General features: G+C 36.1%; 1 protein-coding gene across 1 annotated transcript in view; it reads right to left on the minus strand.

Moving 5' to 3' along the window:
• LOC135717238 (uncharacterized) overlaps nucleotides 1–26,428 on the minus strand; it is a 142,357-nt gene that overhangs the window by 2,512 nt on the left and 113,417 nt on the right. Inside the window, exon 3 of the mRNA XM_065239223.1 lies at nucleotides 59–230. Coding sequence (XP_065095295.1) covers nucleotides 59–230 — 172 coding nt within the window. The remainder of the gene's footprint in view (nucleotides 1–58; nucleotides 231–26,428) is intronic.

The raw sequence follows: 26,428 nt of genomic DNA on the forward strand, positions 1-26,428 counted from the left end.
AATAGTAGAAAATTTATTTAATTTGTTTATTGACTGGTCTTGTGTGATTGGAACTTACTCGCAATTGTACAGCAGCGAATCACCAATCTTAACGGTAAAGCAGGTGGCTTCATTGAGGCAGTACCACGCCGCGTAAGCCGGTGGACATTTATACGTGTGGAATGTGATATTTGGTCGAGCTGTCGGACTAGGTGGTCTAGGTTTTGGGGTCGTCCGACTTGAACAAGCGTCTGTAAAACATAAGCAAAGAATTACAATTATGCAAATAAGTGAAATTATCGATAGAAACTAATCAAGAGCGACTTTTTTATGTTATTTATATACGGCTAAGATATAAGAATTCACTCAATGACATCAGCGTAAGTTTTCACTAAAATCATTGAACCTCTTCCGTTCTGCTTGGGGTCCAACTCTTCATTCACCTCTGAAGAGAAAAGGCACGTTATGTTGCCCTTTCCGTTCGCTCGCAGGTGCAACTGAGGAGGCGGAATTAGCAGAACTTTTTTTTAAGGAATTTTAGTGGCGGCATCAGCAGTTATTGCTTTGCTACTACCTACTTTTTATCCACCAAATGGAGTAGTAAGTTAATTTGTGTACAAGGTCTTCACTGGAAGAATTGCTTTTATTTTATTTCACCACATGGAAAGCCGATCGGTTGAATAAGTGATAAAATTTGGTTTTCATGGACTATTGCACGCATCGTAGGTAGTTATAGAAGGCCGTACTGCGAGACAACTAAGAGCAATGAGGCAAATCGATGGCACTGACTGGCACTGCAGGTTGAGCAAATTCATGTTTATAACGGGTAGGTAGACCAAAGGCTGTGGTAAGGAAAACACGAAAGAGAATGTTCATGAAAGGAAGGGTTATTTTAGAACGCAAACGGATCGGTCCCCCCAAAACAATAATACTAATCCGCAATATAAAGGGTTATACAGTTGTGAAGCCCCAGTATGGGGGGATTTGTAAATATTATTGTGCATTTTTATTTTATTTTTATAAGCATACCATATCACACCTGAATACACAAAGCAAATATTAGCATAATTATCTCAGCTGAACTACAGTTCTAGTGAGATGATGATCGATTTTGATATTTTAGTGACAATAAATGAGAATATCTTGACATAAGAATGGTAAAAGGTGATCACAAATATATAGCAGATCAGTCAGGTTTATAATATCGGTCCTTTATAATAAAACTCAAACGGTTAGTAGTCAACACAAACAGTCATCAGAATAACAATATTTTTTTAGGGGGCGACCCTGGCGTAGAGGTTACCATCCATACCTCTCAAACCAAAGTCACGAATCAAAATATCACCCCCGGACAAGTCACGAATGATCCAAGAGCGTTAAAGTGGCTATTATAATAATAATAATAATAAAAAAAAATCGAAAACAAGATAAACGGTGGCCACATTGAGTACCCAGGACCCAGTTGGCCACACCCGTACAAGTTCCAGATACTTCGAAAAAGTAGTGTAAATTTCTGTTCAATATGATGCACATATCATATTAGTTTACATTATAAATCGTGTAAAGACATTTATGAATATTGTATGCAAAAGTCCAGCTTTGTAAACAACATTGCTTACAAGTTGCTCGTTTGCGTGCAGTTTTATTAGATTTTTCGACTGGTACCTATGGAGATTTCTTTTATATGGCTTTCTCAGTCTAGGGTAATCCAAACAGTTAGTTTTGCAGTTCCCGACGTTTCGGCCGTTTATTATGGCCTTTTTCAAGGGTTAACTAAAAAATATTACATTCATGTTAGTCAATGTTAGTCATATCGAGTAAATAAGATTATTTTGGCCACATCCGGATAAGCGTACCTCCAAGGAATCAAAACCTAAGACCAATTAAATTTTCAGTTATTCCATGATAAAACAGAAAGATCCTTTCTTCTTCTTGTCTTTTTCTTCTTCTTCTTCTTCTTCTTCTTCCTTTCTTCTTCTTCCTTTCTTCTTCTTTTTATTTTCTTATTCATCTTCTTCTGCATTTTCACAGTTATTAATTGAGAACTTTCGATGCCTGTACCATGTTTTCATTAGTATAATTGTGGTGCAAGTACAATCATACTCTATGCCACCCTAATAAAAATTACCATAATCGAATGATCACCTAATGGTTTGGATGATACCCTGAACACGTTAACCATAACATTTTTATTAGGGTATGGAAGTCGAGAAATTTTACAATGCGAAAAATTCCTAGACCGAACCAAGAGTCGAACCCAGCCATCTCCAGCATGGTTTGGTGGTCATGGTGGTTGTAGCTGCGCCTTTACCGACTGAGCTAAGGGAGGCCCAATATGCACATCTGTAATAATAGCATTAATCCATCTATGTTAAGATGGATTAACTGAAAATTCAACTGGACTTAACATAAGCTTTCTCAATAAAAAGTTATGACCGATGTTCCAAATAGCGATCCATCCCTGCCAAGTTCAATGGTAGTTATATCAAGAACCTGGGACCACATTGGTCACATGTGGACATGATCCGGATACACCCGAGGAAGTGACCAGTTTCTGATTTAAAAAAAAAACTCATCATGCGACACTTAAATTAAATCAAATGAGAATTCACAACCTAGTCCAATGGAAGTTCAATTAAGTGACCAGGACCACATTGTCTGACCAGGACATATAACGAGTAGTTTCTAGTTTTTGACTTGGGGCAAAACCCATCATTCGGACATGTTTCAGATACCCTCATAAACCAAAATCTGAATAATTCAAAATCTTGCATATGATACATCAAACTACATGAGAATTTAAAATAAACTGTTCATGCCTTGACCATGCCCGGCCATGTCTCGGGAGCCCCTCGGAAGTGACCAGAATTTGAAATGAGCCAAAATTTATCTGGCAATACATCATACTGTTTAAAAGTTCAATTAGCAATACATAGGCCATACAAGCAATGGCTGAAGCCGCCCACGGCCCAACCGGTGGTTGCAACATCTGACAGCTATTTAACACTCCAAATACGGAGGGTAATTTTTTTTCCGTCGACTACAAAGCCTCCGAAAAACGTGTAACGGCAAGTTTGCAATGACATAAGCCATTTATTATACCTCTAGAATTCGTAGGGCCTGTAAATTATTTTGATTGTATAAAGATTAAAAATAGGATCGTCTACTTTTTTTTAAGCGAAAAGAGTGTAACGAGTTTTTTTTTAAGGTGTGTTTATGGGTTCTGCCAGTTGCTTAAGATCCGTTATTTAGATTAATGGGCACAAATGTTCATAATTAGCCAGAATACAGTCATGGTTCCATATATGGAACCTGCAGACAACGGAACTGACACGCAAGTATGCATAAAAACCCTGTTCAAAATGATGAACTGCTAAGGCACTGAGATATAAATCATAACAAATAAGGTTGGTTAATTACTGTAGTAGCAGGAGGACCTGGATTAAAATATGAATGTAAATTGATTTGAATTTGGAACAATAAAAGTAAAAAAAAACATCAGAATTCAAAACCAAGATCAATGACAACCAAATCGAGTACGCAGGACCACATTGGTCACATTCAGCCATGTTCCGGGTACCTCTGAGGAAGAGGCCAGTCATTATTAGACGCATCAAATCACATCAGAAGTCAAAAACAAGATCCTGGTCAAAATGGGACATATTGAGTGTCCAGTTTCAAACTAGAGCCAACACTAATCATGCGACACATAACATTTCATGAGAACTGTAAACCAACCTCATTGCTGGTCACATCAAGAACTCAGATTCATATTGACCAACACCTTTTTAATTGCGTTTGCATAATCTTTCACTGTAAACTTCAGATTTAATACGTCAACTCTCACATACTGAATACTTTTCTTCTGTCATCATTTTTTGTTTCCAATATGATTTAATTTAGTAACATTCCAGACAAATCAATCGTCTGTTTGGCGAACTCAATTTAATACTCATTAGGTAACCCCCTGTCAAACATGTGACTTTTGTCGTTATCGCATTCCGGAATAATGTTTATTGATGAGTGAAGAAAATGCAGTCATCGGTGGAAATATTGCTGGAGCGCCGGTCTGTACTCCGATAAGATAACATTCTTTCGTGATTTATCAAATGTTTACCTAGATCCCATAAGTGTGGGCTGTGGTTGATTGAATATAACTGCCGACGCTGGTTTAGGTGTATTATTAATCCTCAAATGACATACAGCTTAATTGTTCATCATATATAGTGTTGTACACACAAGTTTATTTTTTTTAACTTAATACACTCAGATTAATCCCCCTAGCGTTGACACATATTTCATTCGTATGAGGACTCTGACTGAATGAACGCGAAAAGCCTATCAATTCTGGTAGAGTAAGGTGGGGCAAAATTTCGACATTTGTTGAAAAAACTAAAATTTCTCAAAACTCCAAGCATTTGGAATCAAACTAATTCCATACGCAGGATCCCTCATTCTTGGTTTACAACTTGCTCTTGCAGAACTTTGATGAATTTTCAGTTCATTCGTTGCAAGATTGATCAAGTAACGAGATACATTTTTAAGCATTTTGAAATTAATCTAAAATTTTAACTAGTTCCTGAACATCACACCTTTTTCATCACAACCGTGGTATGTTATGTAGATGTGGCTGAACCCATGAGAGCTTCCAAAGGGAAAATTTCAGTATCAGTAAAATTAGTAAACTTTTCCGTAAATAATTATGGAGAAGGGCTATGCCAATGAGAACGTAGAGTTTTTATTTTCCATAATAATTTCACCCAGTACAGAATGAGTTTGGAAATACTTTACGGATGTAAACACTAAGTCTTATGTTTACATTAGTAAAGTATTTCCTTCCAGTTTGCGAACTTGCAAAATGTGCAAGAAAACATCAAATATAAAATCGACGAGTTTGTAGATTTTAAGATAGCGTTCTTTTTCTGAATATGGTAGGTCTATGAAACTACGCATGTGATTTTTTAATCCATTTATTTCAGCAAGATTATTTTTTTTATTTTTGCAGGCACAACTTCTTCTCTATCAAGCAAACTGTTGCCACTTACTGCACTCCCAAACAATTCTTGAATTTTCAACTCAATTCGACAGATAACAAAGTTTAAAATAGTGTATACCCGTAAATATCAACCATTATATGCAACTATAAATATTGTTAATTGTTGATTGTATACATCGTAGAAAAAGAAAACAACTTGTAGGTTTGGCAACGCAAAATGGAACAACAAGAAGGAGAGGTGAAACCAGGAATAAATAAACGTAACAAATTCGTTTAAATACTATGAGGATGAATTGGTATTGCTTATGTCAGCAGGCGGTCCTGAAAATTAAAACATTCAATAAGCCATGATTTCAATCATTTCAAGCTATTGTGCCATATTGCATATTATGGTAGCGAACACTATTGGGAAGCCTTATCAAAATCCAGATGCATATCTCTAATCAACATATAGTTACACCCAAATTATGAAGAATCGATAATGCTAATGCAACTGGCTGTGTTCGACTTTTATTACATTATACACTCCATGCACTCTTTACAAGTGCTCATTCCGCCGTCTCGTGCCACGATAGCTATCATAAATGATACCCATTCAAGGGCACCCTTCCTTAGAACAGGATAAAACCAGCCTTTTCTTCCAAATAACCACTAAAATCAGCACCGTCTGACTGATTGTGTTGTAAGTAACGAGCGCACGGCACGCGGAGTTTAGAATAACGAAACCTCATTGACCCGCGAGACATAACCACGAACACATAAAATCGCTTGCATTCTTATGTCTCCAGAAAGGAAGACCACGTGCGATCAGATAAATAGACCACTGGTACAAATCAAAAAACGATAAGGTGAAGGTAATTCCAAGTTGAAAATGTTATGCAATTTGTATCTTTCTGAAATCATATCCACATCATTCATCTGTCATAAGGGGGCATCCACAAATTATGTAAGGATTTAGGCGAAGGGAAGGTTCTCCAAGTTCCTTACAGTGTCTTACAATTCTGAGGCATAAAATCTCTGACGCCTTCCTTTGGAACGGAAGTAAAGCTGTTGGTCCCAGGTCCATGAGTTTATGAATCGATAGGTAGGGTCCAGGTGTGGGAGCTGCCTTCCTGGCGTCGGTAGCATTAGTAGTCAGTACGGAAAACAAGATCGACGCGGAAAACATATCAAGGGAATTCGAGAACCCCCTTAATTTTAAAATCAGCAAAACAACAGACAGGCACTAATCTTCTAAAACTTAAGACAAAAGCACTAGAAATTTTGTCTTGTTAAAATCCCATGCTAGGCCACTATGCAGTGTGCGCTGGGACTGTAGATAGAAAGCATTTAGAAATCTTGGCTGCTGGTAGAACAAATATATTTATTAATTTATCGGCATAGTTTTCGGCTTGATAGGCTGAGTTGGTCGGATCGGTCGCATTTCCCATTAGCTGCAGAGCCCCGTGCGCTAATTCAATAGTTCAACAACATGATTCATTTTCGCAACCGATGTCGCTAGTACAACAAGTTACGGATTTTTTATGTATACAAAACCGAAAAAAGTAGATTTTTATGAAATTAGATCGAAAATTTATCGAAACAAACATTTGGAACAAGGGGTGGTCTTTAATTTTAACGAACTGGCCAACCAAATATTTAATTTTCTATTGTCCCTTCTACAGTCGATATTTTTGGAAAATGGTCTAAATCTGCATGCATATTTTTTTTTTTATAACTTTTGTCCATACGAAGGTGGCGCCATGCTTTTGTGAGTTGTCAAATTTGACCGTTTACGTTAATCCATTGTATTGCTTTTTTGCTTATAATTTATTCTCGTTCTACTAGGTGGGGTAAAAAGTAACCTCCTTGGGAATGAAATTTTTATTTTGTTTTAATGTTTTTTTTTTTCTATTTTAGTCAATATAGTCTAACACCCTTTTAGCTCGGTACACTTATTACAACGATTTTCCAACTTCATGATCCTGTCCGAAAAGTAATTTTCCGGAAGGTCTGCAAAATACTTCTCCGCGGCGTCGATGATTTCCTCACGTGAGCTGATTTTTTTATTAATAAGCCATCTTTTGAGGTTTAGGAAGAGATAACCCAAATAACAATTTAGCAGCCTTTTGGCTTTCACACTGATATATTGTGGTTTTATAACGGCAATAAGCAATATTTTTAGTTTAAATACAGCATTTAATGGTGCAACACACTATTGGTTTGTAGTTCAGCATTTTGCTGTTTTTAAAACCTTTTAAAGTCTGATGATAGAGTCAATATGGGTCTGGTTTTAACAATGAATTTAATGTAGCACTCTATCCCTGTATTAAACTGTTCAGTTAGTCAATCATAAACCTGGCTGGTATTTTGTTTTGATGTCACGACAAAATACTCCGTAAAGGCGTTTCATCATTATAAAATCAATTATAAAACCGTTCGGTTTCAAACGGGAAGAAAAAGCATATATTGGTGCTATTTGGTGTAATTAAAGTTTATCACAAAACTCCCTACTGTTTACAATTTAAACTCAAAATATAGATCCACCTAGAGACAGAGATAAAATAAATTGATTGGAGCTTTTAAACGCAGAATCACAAGGAAATGCCGGAGGATAGTCGAGTAATAATACTAGCGATAGTATGAGGAATAATTATAGCGATGCTGTCGACGGAAGAGAACAGGAATACAATTCCAGAACATCCTGGGAGGCCCAATAGCTCGGACTGAACCGGTCAGCAACGACAGAATAGCCGACTGAGAAGAGTGAAGTGAATGCGGTTTACGAAGAACTGAAAGCCGTCGAATTATACCCCGTTCACATTACAGCGTATATCACGTGATATACGCTTTCTTGCAATGAGCACTCATACATCTAGTTTTCACTAGAAATCATATGTATGAGTGCTCATTGCAAGACAGCCTACATTACGTGATATAGGCTGTAATGTAAACGGGGTATTAGACGCTTAATTGATAGGAATACCCACAATATTGTCAATGGCGTTTGCGTTACGTTCTGAATAAAAACAGACCAGACTTCTACAGAAATTGCGTTTCGATGATGATCCGAATAACATGCATCAGTGCCAAACTGGGACTGCGGAAAGCTGCCGACGAGAAACTTCAGAAGCTGTCAGTCAGTTGAAAATTGGCTGCCTTCGCAACGGTTTCATTCGGCGAGAGGGTCAACTGTTCTTAAAAAATCCAAGCAAGCGCACCTTCCTCACATCATCCGGGAGAAGGGAAACTTTTTGGGAACGATTGAGCTTCCACCTGTTCCATGTTATGTATACACACTTCCTGATTGACTGCTTCCAATGGATGATAATCGCCCTTATCGAGGATTCCATGCAGCTTGTTGATCCAACGCTGTAGTAGAAACTCGGTGCAATGATCACACAACAAAACTATCGAGAGATAACAGGCGTAACATTTGATAACGGCACAAAAGCTTTTGTAAACAAACTTTGTAAGGCCCTTTAAACGCTAACCGAAGTACGCTCACCTCTTTCACCTTTCCGAAAGTGTTAGGACGTGACCCTACAAAGTTTGTTTACAAACGCTGTTGTGCCGTTATCAAATGTTACGCCTGATAAACAAATTTGGACGTTTAACTTTTTCCAGGCAACTTTGCCACCATTAATGCCTTAAAACCCAAGCCTCATTACACTACTAAGTTTAATATATCCAGGCCTCTATTGTAGAAATTCGTTAATAACAGAAATTGGAGGAACGATTCAGAAAAGCATGTCAAATGTGACGTACGCCTGAATCGGTTCGGAAGACATTGTTACCTACTTTGGATAATTTTATTTTATTGTAATAGATTCTTGTAACCGATAATGAAAGATCGTCGGTCGTAGCTTGTTGTGATATAAGAGGCTAGGTGGCCTTAGAGCGACCGATTTTGCTTACTGAGCAAAAGATCGTGAGTTAAAACCCAAGCTTCTTTACATTACTGAGTTGATAGTGTCGCGTCATTTGCTTAACAGGTTTTAAAAGATCGCATCACTTTCCAATGTGAATCCAGATCTAACACTAACAAAAACGTCCTTCCCGTGACAACCGTGGAGATGCAGAGGTATACTCGGTCTCTAGTTGAAATAACGATCCTTTCTATCCCCGATGACCGTGAGGACGTTGCCGGCGCCGTTATTGAACTAAAAAATATGGATTCTGCGGATTTTGTGCACTGAGAATGGATTGCAAATTTCGCTGAATCTGGTCAATCACGGAGTAGCAACTACTGAAATGTATGGTCGTCAATGCTCATGCTCATGCAACCTTGCCACCATTAATTCCGTCATAAAACTAAACGGAATAGGATCAAGCAAACTGGCCTCAGATAAAAACAATTCAGTCTGCAAATTATCTTCATTAAAGCCGAATTAAAACGTTTGCATTTCTTAGCGATTTCATGAAGGTAAAATAGATTTTTCACAATTGGCCAATGGAGATTCAATGTTTATGCCACCGCCATATTTCTATTATTCTATTTGTTTTTCGTGTTTTAAGATGTGTTTTCTTGAAAATAACTTTAATCTAATAAATTCATCAATGAGCAGTAATAAAGATTATAAAAAAATCTTCAAGTTATCTCGACTGGATGCAATGATTAATATAAAACATAAGTATATTTTGTTTCTTAAATTGAACATAATAAGTAAAATCAACGATTTCCGAAGGCGGACTTATTTTCTTCGATCTTCCGGAGCACGTTTCACATTAGATTTAATCTGTCACCTAAAAATAGACCGCAAAATGAGAACTGTTTTGATAATTTTGGTACTTCTTTCACTTAAATGATGAGGAAATTTATGAGGATTTTTGAGAGATTCATTTTTGAACAATGAATTTGGTAAGATCGGATGATATTTATGTATTCCTTGATTGATGCTGTATTCTTAGTGAGCTTAACAAGCATCAACGGCAAATGGCACAAGTATTGATGCCAAATGGCTTTTATTGTGGTTTTAATAAGGATTACAAATAGTTCTCAATGCGTTCGTCGTATAACCTTTTTGCAGTAAATTAATCTTGAAGTGCCAGATTCTAGTCTTCATGAGGTTTTGGTGGATGAAATAAAGGCAAAGCAAAGACCATAAGACCAGGGTTTTATGAATGTTGTTTAATATTAGCCTTGTAGTACTTCATAAAACGTAAAATGTTACTTGGGAATATTCTAAAAGAGCCAAATCGACGAATACGGTGGATGCGGAAGCAATTTGAGCCGTAAATCATTGATTTTAGCCGTGGTTGCGATGCTCTTGTGCGCCGGCGCATTGTCTTGCAAAAACAATTTTTTTTTCGCTTCGTGTGAGGCCGTTTTGCAGCGATTTCGGCCTTCATGCACATGTACATAATGCACAGTAATACTCGCTGTTGATGGTTTTTCCTTTTTCGAGGTATTCCACAAAGAGTATATCATGACAATCCCAGAAAACCGACGCCATAACCTTTCCGACCCAACGTGCCTCTCTCGGCCGCTTCGGAGCACTCGTGCCGGCTTCAGTCCATTGCCGGGCACTCATTCTGTGCTCTGGGGTGTAATAGTGGATCGTTTCATCAACAGCTACCAATCATCGCCAAAAGTCCGCCCGATTCTGCATCAGCAAGTCCAAACCCTCTTTCGAAGTACTCTCGCGTTAACTGTTTCATATGCAGAATCTCGCCCAAAATATGGCGTGTGCGCTCAGTACTAATCTTTGCAGTATCTGCTAGCTCGCGAACCTTCTTTTTCCGGTCAGCCAACACCATTTCATGTATTTTTTTTTACATTGCCCTCTGTAACCGCAGCGGAGGGCCTGCCACTGCGGACTTGATCGGTAGTGGAGTTGCGGCCACCACAAAACTCTCGAAACCAATATTTGACGGTGAAATCTGACGGAACATTAGCCCATAATATTTATCCAACTTTTCTTTTGTTTCCATCGCCGTTTTGCCTCTCAAAAAATAATGTTATATGAGAGAACGAAAATCGTTTTTATCCACACAACATGATGACAAACACGTCAACAACAATCAGCTGTTAACACAAAACTAAAGATCTATCTTCAAACCATCGCACTGAAATTTGGCATGTCTGCCTAAATATGAACGGACTACAAAGCACCATAACCTTTTTTGCAGTAGCAGCGCATTCTAGCGGTCAAGGAGGTTACTTTTCACCCCACCTAGTAGAGTTTCCATTTCCTTTTGGTACTCGGTATAACCTGGATCGCGCGTGATTTATTCAGGCATAACATTTGATAACGGCACAAAAGCATTTGTAAACAAACTTTCTAAGGCCCTTTACACGCAAACCAAACTACGCCCACGCAAACCAACAACATCATCGGATAGGGGCAACTATCACCTTTCCGAAAGTGGTATTGGTTTGCGTGGGCGTAGTTTGGTTCGCGTGTAAAGGGCCTTAGAAAGTTTGTTTACAAATGCTTTTGTGCCGTTATCAAATGTTATGCCTGTATTGTTCGATTGGTCGGATGAGCCAGCTATCTTCACGTTTTCCGTCATTTTGAAACTACTAATGAAATATTTCATTGGGGGCTCTTTTTCTTTATTTCTTTGTGTCAGTTTTCTTTCAATCTTTTTGTATGGAAAATATCGAGAAATTTTTATTTATTTCTGAGGAGGTTGATGAAATATTTAAGTATTAGTGTTGAAATGATGGGAAAAGTCCCCTATTTTGAATGGTGAAAGCTTAAGGGAAGGTTCATTTAGATTTTGTAGAAAAAAAAATCGATTTTTTTTACATAAAATGAAAACTACACATGTGTAGAATATATGTGTCAAAGGATATTCCGATACAATACGTATTTTTCGAGTTACAGCGTCTCGAACGGACCCTTGTTTGACGCCATTTTGAAGCCGCCATTTTGAATTTTTCAAAAACAAAAAACATTTTGTAGTCATCAATGTATAACGCATTAAAAATCAATAGCACAACTTTGTATGTCTTTTCGTTTTCCCACAAAAAATATAACAAAGTTTGCACGATTTTCGACCAAATCCAAATGAACCTCCCCTTAAGTTGAAGCAAGTGTGGCATTTGGCGTGGTTTGAATTTGAAAAAATATAGATGCTGTGATCGCGATCGAACGTGCGAATTTTGGGCTATGCACTTTGCTGCAGGGATGAAAGTGCTGAAAGTGCCAGCCAAGCAGAATGGGTTGCAAACATGGGATAGTATCCGATGCAAGTGTTAATCGGGATTAATCCTCAGGGCGGGATGTTACTCTCCCTGTGTCTTGGCCGGTACTGGTTCTTCACCTGCATGCGCAATGGAAAGAGTTGATATGTCACCCAATAGCATTTGTGCAAATGTCTGTGAATTGTATGATGTAATTCATGATCTTCCAGGCCTTCATCGGGATGTGTCAACGATGGTAAGGCGGAAGCGTGTTACATAATCCCGCTGCAAATAATAATAGAGTTCGGTCGGTACTACAGTTACAAGATGCGTGATATTTGTGGTGTAATGGGACGCGTAGTCGAGAGTAGTGGTGAGTATCATGAATGCTATAGCTTCGAAAACATTAAAAGGCAAGTTTGTTGCTGATCATTTGGGTAAGGTATATATATTTTTTAATTTTTAACAATTATTTCCATTTATGTTCACTTAAACATATTCTCTATATTGCCGAATAGAGTTTCCTATACACCATTTCCCACTGAGGACCGTTAAAAAAAGTTGTAAACAAATTTTTCATTTCAAATCCACAAAAATTAATTTAAATGAAAAAATGTTCTTCAATTATTTATTTCATGTCCTTTTTAAGAAGTTACCATTACAAAAACGTATAAAAAATAAATTCTTTCAGGTGCTTTTATGATCTTATATTTTGCTACTCCTATGAATTTTGGACAATGTGACAAAACAGATTTTTTGCACTTTTTGTACCCATCGTACAATATTTTTTAAAGCTATTTCTCGATCAAAGTAGTCTCAGCATCAATAACAAAGGTTGTTAAGAAAACGCAAACATTTGCAATATCTTTGACCTAATTTGACATCACTTATGTGCGCCATTCTTGCAGAAAAATAGAAATTTAGATTTTTACCGAGAACGACCAAATGTTCGCATATATAACCTATTGAATGCCGATTGCTGATGGTGAATAGAAATTGTAAAGAGCATCTTCAAAATGATATTAAGGCTTCTAAAACCTTGAAATAGTCAAAAATATACTTGAGCGATACGTTCAGAAACGGACCGGATATGATGCACATAGACTCTATGAGTCTGCTTCCCTTAGTTCGGGTCATAATCTCTGCGATCAATACATTGATCCTCTGTTATATGTCCGTGTCCTTTGTTTTGTGCATGTCGTAAAACAATAATGACCCGCTAAGGTCAGCCCTCTTTTTGAAAATATTTTCTAACGTTCAATATACTTTTTTTAGTGGTTTCATTACACCAAAATATACCTGAAATCTCCATCTTGAAGATTAATATTTTTTAAATATGGTTTTTCGAAATTATTGTAAAATGTCTATAAAACTAAATAATAAAATATGAAATATAAATAATATAATAAATATAAAATATATAATATAATAAAAAAAAAAGTAGAATAGTCTGTGCCACGAACGGAAACTTACCGTAGAACCGCGATTTGTCGGTGCATTTGTTTTGGGTTTGATTCTTTTAATTGTTCAAAAATCTATAATTTAGGAGTTATAATGGTGGTCCTAAAAAGGGTCGTTTGTTGTTTTATCTGGTATCCCTCAATGCAATGGATTGTTACAGTGGTTAAAAAGGTCCCGAATGATTAGGCACTAATGCTGTCGACCGGACAATCTCGCTGTTGCTACGATCTCTAATCAAGACAAGTTTTTTACATTTATTACTATTCAGATAATTGTTTTAACAAGCTATATACAAAATGGAATGGATATCAACAGTAAAACCTGTAATTTCAAGTTTTTTTAAGGTAGGGCTTTGTTTAGAACGTTAAAAATAAGTACCGTAAAAACGGGGTATCATTGATAATGCGGGTAACTTTGATAGTATAATATTTTGATTCAATTTACTCTCTGCGCTTTTTCTGAATAGAATCTATGGGTCCATATAGGATATTTCCGTTGATATCGTATGTAGTGTTATAGATGATGTTTTCTGATTATATACATATTCAAAATTTCATATTTCAATAACTAAATTCTCTGAGTTTCATGCATTTTTTTTTCTTTTATCGAGCATTATCAAAGTTACCCCAAATCAAAATACTGATATTTGGACACAACACTAAACAAATTGTGCAAATGCTTTAATTTCCGTTCAACAATACTAACGATTTAACTCTACGAACCTCAGTTTTTGTTAAAAAAAATTTGAAAAACATTCATTGCTGTAAAAAATATTTAGAATATACTTTTAAAAACTATCAATGTTACACCATTTTACGGTACACACAAAAACGGGGTGCACAATTGCAATTGCAGCCAAAGCAGTCAATAATTTTACGCTCTGCATGTGCCTTTGGTACTACTTCTTTTTAGACTTTTTTTGAAAAAAAGCAAAGGTATATCTACCTATAACTTTATTTTTTTTACAAATTTCAAAATGGGTTTTGTGGAATAAACTTCACACTATTTGCCGTCATTTTCAATCAAAATCTGATAAATTAAATTTTTTGATACCTCTATTTGTGCTTTTATAGATTATCATTGTAATGCCACGGATACAATTGTATGATCAACTATGAACATGAGCCTTATTTGTGTAATAAAACTCATGCTCATCCATGGTCTATCAAGGTCTGTAAAGCAACAATTAATGGACTTTTTAAACTTATTGAATCACGAGTTACAGGTATTTTTGTGCGTACCAAATGATTTTTAGTCAGCCTTTAATTTACAGTTTTGTGACATTTATATATTTTTGCAGATGATACTGCATTATTCATTGCAGCTAAAGATTTAGATGATGTCATTTTATACATAAATGAAGATTTGCGTTCTCTAATTAAATGGTTGAAGTATAAGCAATTATGAGTTTCTTGATACTTCCGACAGCACTAACCAACAGAGGGCGAGCAGCTTTTAATCGTATGAGCTGGTGGAAAATCGATTTGAAGAATGTATCGCAAAATTCACTTTTAATTCAAAATATCAATAATGGTGCAATTTTCCCGATATATTATTTCTACATCTAAAAATCTGGACATATTCACATCGCTAGAAGCAAGGTTTGAAGAGAAATTGACGAATTGTCGAATACAGTCAACTCTCCACAACTCGATGTCCACTAACTCGGTATCGAGTTATAGAACCATAGTAAAAATAAATTTCATCGCTGCTGTGATAGCGATTTTGTATGGGATTGTTATTCTATAACTCGATGGTACCCGCGGTGGCGGTATCCATACCCCAAAACTGGTTTATGTACCATTGGCGGGCAACATCTGTTGGATTTGATGGTGGAAACACTTACTCAATTAGAATTGAATACAAGTAAAACTAAATTCATGGTCATTTCACGTAATCGAGTAATTAAGAACGTTTCTGTCGTATTGATGATGAAACTAGTGATCGCGTTCGGGAGATTAAAAATTTTGGCGTGATTGTTGATGAAAATCTTAAGTTCAACTCTTACATTGACATGTCATCAAGAAAATTTCCAAGAATGGGATTCTATGTCGTTTGAAAAATTATTTAACTACTTACAGTAAACTACAGCTATGCAAACCAATCATCCCTCATCATCTGAACTTTTGCTCTTCCATTTTATTGTTGGCCAATGAAACACAAATGTAGAGATCCCAGCGCTTGCATAACAAAATAATGCCTTTGATTTTGAGATGTAATAGAATCACTTCCTCAACTTTGATACTGGACGCTTTTCAGTGGTTGTCCATGACAGATACGTATTTCGACTACAATGTGCAGTCTTCATCAGTATCATTACCACTAAAGACTTATCAAAATCTAACCCCGTAGGTTAAAATGTCAAGATCACAGGTATAAAAATGAAACTACAATGTTTAGAATCGAAACCTACCAAGCTAAAAAAAAACCAAAAATTTAAGTAAAGTAATGGAGAAAATTCTATATAACTCTCTAATTAGGAAAAAATTCCAAAGGCTTGTGCATTGGCTCATGAAACAACATCGGCATTTTTAGTAACTATATAAGTTAATAACCCATGTGATACGTTTTTAAAAAATAATTCAACTACGTGCTTCACTGCCACTGCCAAAACCAGAATGAACTTTAGTAATGCCATTTATCGGAACAGAAGAACAATTTTACAAGACACACCATTTGAATAGAATGTTCCTAAACTACCTACGTTGCTGGTGCTGTTTCTGGGTACCCACTGTTGGATCGGATTACAATTCGTTGCTGCACTGTTTTTACTGCCGTCGTTGCAACGTCGTTGTTCTTGCTATTGATGATTATGTGATTGAAATTAATTGGCTGTGCTGACTGCTGATATTATGTGTTTGATATGCTTCTAGGACACTGCATTCTTAATTCATATACTGTTCCAGTTTTGTTTGATGAAGTAGATCACTTGATGAAAATGCACCATCAACACCATGAATTTGTTTGGGCATATTTAGTTACTGCATGCCCCAGTCGTGGTTGATCTAATAGATCAGTTGATATAAGCTCCAGGATCATTTACAGAACCTAGAGCATGTGGTATACATGAAAATGGATCGTATATGATGCACATGAACACCATGAATATTTTTACATCATCTGCATATGTTTCATACAACAAATGTAATGACAGTTCTTGCAATTTTTGTAATTTTGCAATTCTGCAGCGTACAAACAAATTTTGCCAGAATTCATATATTTCTATATAAAACCGTCAAGAGATGATTTTCTAGAAGCAATGCATTTAGGGAAATAAATTATTTTCAAAAAAAAGCTAATATAAAAATTACTAAATTATTTCAAAAATCTTCCGGTTGGGTGTACAGATATTTTCCTAGATAATCAAGTATCCAGTAGATTAGTTTATGTGAACTCCAGGATAATTTGGAGAATCTGCAACATCTCACATATGTGGAAATATATATCGCAATTGATGGGCATAGACTCCATGATTCAGTTTTTATATATTTTCCTATTACGTACCACAATCTCGGTTAATGCTCAAGAGTTTTCCTTCACTGGTAAATTTTCAGACCCATCTTCAAGTTGTTCAACTTCATGTGACGGATCCAGTTATTATGCACACGTTAGAAATAGCTCAACAATTCTCAAAGCTATATGTTTGATCGAGAGCAAAACGCACCGGAAACTTTCAAATTGTCGTTTAAATTGGCAACATAACAACTACAATAGGGACGGAATTTAAAATGTATGCACAGTTACTGCACTAATGCAAAGTTTCAGAAGACATTATCTCCATTTTTTTAAATCATTTTAATTTTCAAAAAAAAATCGTTCATTCAACTTATTACGTAATTAACAAAATATTCATCTAGCTATTCACAAAAAGTGATATAATTAACAAAAATCCATCCAAAATTCTCACCATAAAAGCACCGTGCTATTCCTGGTGAATTCAAAGAATATCCGTTTGTCCAACGACCCGACAAGGACTTCCTAGAGTGTGTGTCAAAGAGATCTCACACGGCTTTCAAAATTGACCCTACGCTAGAAGATATTTCGTCTCGATTTTAATGGTCCCATCCAGTCATTATTCACAGTGCAAATGAAACCAAGCGAGCAAATGCATTAAGAACATGAAGAATGTCGATTAAATCAAATCATTATCTTCGAAGCCCAAACAACAAAACCAGAGCCGACAAATCAAATCATAATAATCATGCCAATTATCAAGTTTTCATTCTTACGCTCTTCGCTCAAACTGCCACCGAAATGATGTTTCTGATTTCCCACTTGATCATTCACCTCTTACCGCCCCAGAAAGAACCCCATTCCTTTTGAGCGGCTCAATCTGGCTCACACTTATTTGTTGACCGCGCTCTTCCCTGTTCAAAATTCTCACATTCATTTTTGGACACTTCGTATACTTACAGTTTTATTGTTTCTTTCCGATTTTAGCTTATTTAGTTATCGTTGTTGGAATGTATACATTTCTATAGGATAGACCATGAAGGTATTGAAAAAGCTAAGAGCCATGTACGTGACCGCTTACATGCTCTTAAATATTCATTCATAGATCATCCATTCATAGATCATCCATTCATAGCTTACGCGAAAGGTTTAACCTAACACAAACCTGTCGGGAATGTGCATGGAAGCGTGAAATGAATGAATACTCAAGATGATCTGGTCTTAATACTCAACGAACTTCAGCTATGGTAGGAATGGTACGGCTATGGCGGCAGACAGAACGATTGGCGTGTAGTAAGACGGAATCGAATGGATTCGAAACAGATCGGAGCAAAATGAAGAAGATAAATAGTCAGTGATTTCTTCTTTTTTGCTCGATGGAACAGCACGAATTGATGTTTTAGAAGAGTAAATGAACTACTTTGATTGTCTTTCGCAAAAACTGGAACTAAATTATGAATGTGATACATTGAGAGGATTGATTTATGCATTTAATAGAAAACTCGGCAAAAGTTCAACTGAGGTGTTGAACATATATTGAAATATCCTAAATTTCCAAGCATTTTTCAAACTAATTCCATGCAAGGTTCAACCAGGTTACAGTTTCACAGACTTTGATGAGTTTTCAGTTCATTCGAAACTTGAACAATTTTTTAAGCGGCGCCGGTGGTGTAGTGGTAAACATGATTACCTCTCACCCCAGCACGCCTGGGTTCAATCCCAGTCGGCGCCGCCGGGATGTTCTGAGGCATAAAATCTCTGATCACGCCTTTCTTCGGAAGGGAAGTAAACCCGTTGGTCCCCGATTCCCCGATGGGTCGATAGGTAGGGTCCAGGTGTGGGAGCTGGCTCCCTGGCGTCAGTACCATTGGTGCTCAACAAGGAAAACAAGATCGACGGAAAACAAATGAAGGAAAAAAAATTGCTTGGAAGAGGGGCAAAAGTTTGATTCAACAGACTTCCGAATAATTTCAACTCAACATGTTTCTATTCTAGGACGCAATGATATTAACTACTGAATCTGCTAATCCCCCGCCACATCGAGCTTTTCCCGTCATCTTTCAGCAGGAACTCACATTTGCCTCGATATTCCGTCGTGAGCGTAGTGAAACTATTAGTAAAACTAAGCTGCACTGTACTACAGTTTCTCTGTATGATTGTATATAGCTTGAACTAATTGCTGTACGAGTAGCCGAAAGTAGTCAACACTGAGACAGGACGAACTGTTAGTCAACGGGTATATCTTGATCATAAAAGTGTTCAAATTTATGATAGAAAGTAAAGTTGTTTGTACCAGCTACATCACGTGATGTAGTGTGAGAAAAATATATTATATTTTTATTGTATAATTTACCACAAAGCGTTTTAGGCGGGTTCATACTAAATCAATTCCAAGTACGTATGTAATAAGGACTTTTAAAATTTTTACGGATAGTAACGGTTTCCAAACCCCCCATCCCTCCCCTTAAAAAGCGTAAAGTATTTTCGTTCCCATACTTAATAAACCACACGACCTCTCAAATATCGATTCTCTGTTGTTTGGGAAATGTTGTTTGGGTGCTGAATGCAGTGAGCCCGATAATCTCGAAGTATCAGCACGGATTTATACCACACCGGTCTACAACAACCAACTTAATACTAGGCTACACCAATAACATGATATACCAAAAGTGTGATATTACAAAAAATAAATCTTCAAAAGAAGATGATGCCGAAATCCGGTAGCAAATTGATCACCGGGGTGAAATCAAGGTTGCAAAGACTCATTTCAGCTAAAATAATGTTTTTCGGAATAATAAAACCAAAAGATGGTATGATGGCATGTTTTACTTGTAACTTACAAGAAGAGGTTACAAAGTATGCGTTGGAAACATAAAACCTGTAAATTTTGCTTTCTATGAGTCACAATCAGCGATTTGCTGATCGCTGAGTGAGTGAGTGAGTGAGTGAGTTTGTGAAAAATCGCTGATTGTGACTCTCATGAAGTGAAATAAACAGGTTTAATATGTCAAACACATTCTTTGCAACCTCTTCTTGTATCCTACCAATTCAAAATTTGATCATGGCATCTAATTATTTCATAATTTAGAAAAACATTAGCTGAAATGAGTCTTTGCAACCTTGGGTGAAATTGCTCATTTTGCCTTGACAATTTTGTAGAACGGTGGAGCTCTCATAGCTCCTGGTTTTAATACCATTAGTTGATCATTATCCTTTTTGTAGAAATTTATTTCGATATTTTCGTTAAACTGTGATCAATCAGCCCCCGGTTTATGGTACAATTTTTTATACAATTTTTCATCGTAAAATAAACCTTTTCCTGTAACTCATCGAAAACGTCACCATTTTTTGTTTTTTTTTTTTTTTTTTGGTGAATTTCTGGCTCTAACATACGGTCCAATCAAGTGTGGAATCATTTTTGTTTTGCACTGGCCTAGCCTAATTTTCAAAGTGAATTGTGCTGTTCTTCTGTAGTTATCAAAACATGCGCGTCTCAAACTTGTGTTCCGTTTTCTCAAATGAGAAAAAATGCTGGTCACTCATAGACTAGAAAAAAAAACTCAGTATTTCTAAATTCTACTCAGCTTTACCCAATATTTACTAACTTACCCAACGCATTAAATTTAAACAACATAACGCAATCATAACGCAATGCGATTCATCGTAAACAACATCAAAATAAAGTTTGTTTAAAAGTAAATCTGGTCGCAGGTTTCAAAGTATCACCGCGCCCCTAGTAGTCGAGTAACTGGTGAATATTTCATCAAAATTGATTCATGCGTTTCTAACTTATATAGACCAAACAAACCAAACCAAAGAACATTAAATCTGCTCTAAAACCAAGATATTATTGGTCAGATCCCATGTCTGAAGTATCTTAATTTAGTGTTTTAAGGGAACTCTTAGCATGAGTAGAGCACAATTTAATTGAAAACCTTACGAAGAAGATTTTAAAGTAAGAGACAGCCGAACCTGGCGTTTTCATGAGTGGCTACTTCAAAGGGAGAAATATATTTTAAATAAAATCCCACAAATCTTACTATGTCAGTAAACATCTAAATCAATCTATGAAACAACATTTAATGACCAAATAGCGGGCAAGACTTGTACACGAAGAAGTTTTAGCGAAATTCGAAGGATGCTTTCTGACGGATTCAAATCAATTACAAACAACTTCCAACCAAAAACATTTACCTGAAAACTGATCGGGGGGATGTCCTTTCCAGGGAAAAATAAGTTTGCAAAAAAGGATTTTACCATTCATATTGCAGCACAGGTTCAAGCTTATGTTTTAACATGATACAAATGTGGTATACAGCTGGTGATGTCGATTTGAAAGCTTGATTAAAAGAAAACATGGACGCATTTAAACGCTCCTAAATCATATAAATGATGCTGGGTACACAGATGATTGACGAATCAAATTGAAGTGTTAGTCGGCTTTCAAGTGACATAGAGACATACGTTAAACATTTTAGCTATCTGAAATCAGACCACGAGGGTCTATCCTGGTCTTTGTGCAGAATAACTTTGAAATGTGTTAATCTATTTTGATCAAAGTCTCACAAGTTATAATAAACAAAATGATGTCAAAAGTTTTTAGTTCCTATCACGAGGGACGCGATGGTGTATTGGAACCAGCATACAGATTTACTTTTAACCAGGCTTTATTGTCATAATATGGCCAAAATAGAAACATGTTCAAATGCCTTTCCCCTATCCATAATAAGTATTTCACTCTTCATAGCACATTTTTCGTTTAATACCATTCCATATAGATCCACTGCTCTTCCAGATAGGCTGACCAAGTTCAATGAATGAATGAATTTTGTTCCGTCATCTCGTTTCTCAAACAAAGCTGCATTAGCTATTCCTTGATGTACATATTTTGTTTTCCTTCGTATTTTTCTTTCATAACTACTGCCGCCACACTGCTGTTGCTCCACATTTCTCAGCTGTTCACACACCGATCGTTTTTCCTGTTCTCGAAAACTTAATATTTCTCTTCGCTTTTGGTGCACTTCCTCGCTTCGCACTAATTGTCAAATTATCTTACAAGCTCTCGAGATCGAGATGTATATTGGGAAAAAGTGAATTCCACATGATCGTCATTACGCAATTGAAGCATACTGGAGCTGACTGTACTTAATTTAGTCCAGAAAGTACATAAGTGAAGCAATTTTCTCACGATGTTATTTGCATTAAAGATCTATCTAATCATTTCAGAATGCATTCGAAAAACTATGAAACATTTTAGCGAACATGTCTAAAATAAAAATCATACACTGTGAGGCGATTTCGCAAACCATCGATAAATTAAGCAAATCAACAAAAACATCGGTCCAAAGAGATACGCGCCCATCTATTGGTAATGTTGAAATCGAGGCATACCTATCTCTATTTAAAAAACATCAGCTTCTTTTTTAGCTACCATTGAAACGACCGACGAGAACGTGCCATTTTCAAGCACTCTTAATCGTTCTATTTTGCAGAGCACTATAAATAATAAACGTACCTACCACCTTCAGCAAAGGATGGTAACCGGAGGACAATGCGATAACCATACCAACATAAATTTTACCCATACTTTAGGATTCGGTGGCATATCTTATTCGTAAAGCACTTTCATGTTTCCTATCGTCAAACGTTTCTTCGGCTTTCCCATGCTAGGATCGATCAACGAGGCTATGTGGTTTGATAGATGTATACATAATGATAAATTCTGTGGCATACCATTCCATTCAGCACACCGAGGAAAAGAATACAAGTGGAAAGGGGCTAAAACCAAATCCGTTTGTTCTAATCACGTAACCAAGATTTGGTCCTATTGTTGGGAGACATTTTCCGAACCCTGCCAAAAGGATCAACCCGCATTGCATAATTAATTGATTTTCTTGATCATGCAGCAAACTTGCTGAGTGGTGTATGGTGATGTTTAAAAAAATACAAGTACCACAGTGGGACACTTTCTTGAATCATTTTTGCATTTTATATCTCTTTCTTTCTTGCTATTCACACTTGAAGCACATCCACAGTTATTATTTGAAAGCTGTCTATGCCAACCAATGCATGAATTTGTATATTGTGTGGCAAGCACAATGATAATCTTTGCCCTGGAAATGAATTTCTACACCGGACTGGGAATCAATCATGGCGTTTCTGGCTTGGCAATACCGTGCCTTAACTCACTAGGCTATCTGAGGCCCTAGTACCGAGTTGGGCAATTTTTAGGCTACTCTTCGCATAGTCCTTGTGCTTTTGCCACACAAATGCAAAGCCAAAAATGGTAAAGGCTTAGAAAGCTCTTAATTAACAACTGTTTAGAGCAGGACAACACTTTTCAAATCAAATTAGATCAAATAAAACGCTCTGTACCTCATTTATGTTGACAAAATGATCAGCATACTCCTTCAATAACATGATAAAATAATCGGAAGATACTTTAAAAATAGCTGATAGTAAAATTGAACCTTACTTGAATCATACCACCATAAAGCTCGCATGATCAATCTTATAACGTAAAATAAACCACCAAGTATGCCCCATGAGTATTTTTTTTACCAAGTTGAGTGAAAGCAGTACCGTAAAACGGGGTATCTTTGATAATGCGGGTAACTTTGATAGTATAATATAAAGAATAAATTTACTCGCTGTGCTTTTTCCAAATAAGAAACATTGGTTCCATATTGTAGCTTAGGGTATTTCCGTTGATATCGTATATAGTTTTTATATAGCATGTGTTACATATTTTACAAAAATATTAAAAAACCATTTTCGTGTTTTTCGCCTTTTTAAAAAAGCACTCAAACCATCACTTATGAAATGTATTTCCGATACAGCCATCACAAATTCAATATTGTATTCTTATTGCTTATGAAGTTTTCTGATTATATACTCATTCAAAGTTTCATATTTAAAGAACTAAATTGTTTGAGTTTCACTCATTTTTTTCTACATTCATCGAGCATTATCAAAGTAACCCCAAATAAAAATACTGAAAATCGATCACAAAACTAAAAAAAAAATAGTGCAAATGCTTTAATTTTCGTTCATCATATTACTATCGAATTAACTCTTGGACCCTCAGTACTTGTTTTAAAAATATAAAATTTGAAAAAACATTCATTACTGTAAAAAATATTTAGAATATACCTTAAAAAACTATCAATGTCCGAGAGATGAACCAGTCCAAGACTGAAAATCTTTCTAATAAAGCAAAAAAAAAACTATCAATGTTACCTCGTTTTACGGTACCTACATTCATCACCACTGAATACATAGTTCTAGTTACCGAACGGTGTTACGATTTGCCATTTTTTATTCGTGACAATCATTCAAACCGCGTTGATTGCCTAGTTTTTTTTCGGCTTAGGGGAAATCTAATAAAAAGAATCTGTGCAATCTTTAACCTGAATTCCCACAATCACACGAAAAAAGCAATACCCACTGAGTATGGCTTTATCACGATAGCTTGTTTGGGCATGTTCTGAGTACGCAATTTTCCAAGCGTCACTAGCAGTTCTATAGCGAATTAATGACTATATTTATAATCCTTGAAATAAATCACGTGAGAGAAATTTGAGCAGGGACCTCACCGTAACCATGATTTATGTAACCCCCAGCTTAACTTCGTAAATTTACCATTGATTAAACAACTACTTTTATCACTGTCGTTCTACCTTATGAATGCTCCGAAAACCCGTAAATAATTGAGTTAAAGGCTACAAATTGATGGTAGGATATTAACTACAATTAGTGTACAGCATTGACCTTGAAACTAAGGTAGGTACCGTGGTCGACTCAGATTAGTGGTTCGGTGCTGGTGGATGGTGATTTATTATGAATAAATTATACTACTGTCGAACAAGTTTATTCGGGTCAAAGTTGAAACGAGATATATTTATCGTATGCGATCTCCGACGTAAAAAAATCGTACATAGTACGCAAATACATACGAGCATAATTTTTAATAAAAAACCAAGCATGTATTTCTCAAATTCTCTGTAGATATTTCTTACGAGAGTTGTAATGGTAATTCTTACAACAGCCTTTAATGAGCGAGCAACTGTTTCCAGGGTTAATATTTTCGTACAAAACCTTCACAGATTCATTTTCATGGTTTGATATAGTGGCGGAAATGTTAAATAATCATAAAATGAGCTAATATAGTTTATTTTTTTAAAGAAATAACAAAATCTGTTCGTGTCGTGTCTTTACAGATTGAGTTCATTTTTTATATAAAATTGCAAAAGAATCTTGCATTTTTCGGTTGGGTATACGAGCGCAATCAAAAATGTCTTCATCATGACATATATGGGAGATTTTTTTTTATAATTTTTTCAACTGGCCAACCCCCAGTTTGTGGCTTTAGGTGCTAAAACCACTCTTTGAAAATTTAAGCTCATTCGGATGTAACACGAGCTGGCGCTTTTGGCTTAAAGATTATATGGGATTTTTTTTCGAAATGTATGGAGAAAAAAAATGCCTTCACTCTTTCGTGTATAAAACTGGTCCAGCAAACTATTTTTAGGTCAGAATTTCAGAACATATAGCTTTATATATAAGAAACAACTTTGCTGTAGACAGCATCATGATTAAAGTTAGTATTATGGAGATATTCATTCTTGTATTTTGTACGTATATTTTTTTTTTTGGTATCGAGCTGGAGCTGCGTGACAGCTTAATTTTCAAGACTTGACCCATTTGAATAAATTTTGCTTCTACCTTTGACAATACAGCAGAAGGACTAGCCTATGTTGGCCGCTTGAACACTGGATTCCGTATGTATTGTTTCAAGATAGTTATAGAAAAAATGCTGTGACGTGTGCGCGTATATACATCCGCGTAGTAAACCGATTGAATAAGTAAATCCGTTTCGAACGAAATATCTAAATTATGTAAGTTACGAAAACCGCGCGAATTCCGAAAGCCGTGCGAGACCACCGAAGCGAGAAAAAAAGGCTTATTATCATTTAAAGAGTGCCACCAAAATAAATGTGATAGCCTATGTTGGCAATTTGATTAATTTTGGTTTCCTCCATAAATATTCTACTTATTTTACTGTTGAGCTTTGTTTCAATTTAGTTATTTTACCGCACGTATCGATCATTTCAAGATTTCGCGACCGTACCGAACAAATTCTATACTACAGAAGCTCAAAAAAAAAAAACTTTTGGTGAGCTCTACTGCATTGCGAATCACTTCTGCGTAATTTAATAAATTATTAAAAGCTCTAATTCACCTAATCAATCATAACCCATGCTTTATTCAGTACCTGCAATTGTGCTTGTAATCTTAAATTAAACGTGTTTCAAGTACGTTTGATTTTGACCTATACCTATTTATTATATATTAGTTCGACCCAGGTAACACCTTCATGTGACTAAAATGCTTCATTTTGAAGTTAGTTTCCTAGCTGATTTTTAAAT

The sequence above is a fragment of the Ochlerotatus camptorhynchus genome, unplaced genomic scaffold (genome assembly GCF_037179485.1).
Source record: "Ochlerotatus camptorhynchus isolate MF236.1 unplaced genomic scaffold, CSIRO-AGI_Acam_v1.1 ptg000053l, whole genome shotgun sequence".
Classification (NCBI taxonomy): Eukaryota; Metazoa; Arthropoda; class Insecta; order Diptera; family Culicidae; genus Ochlerotatus; species Ochlerotatus camptorhynchus.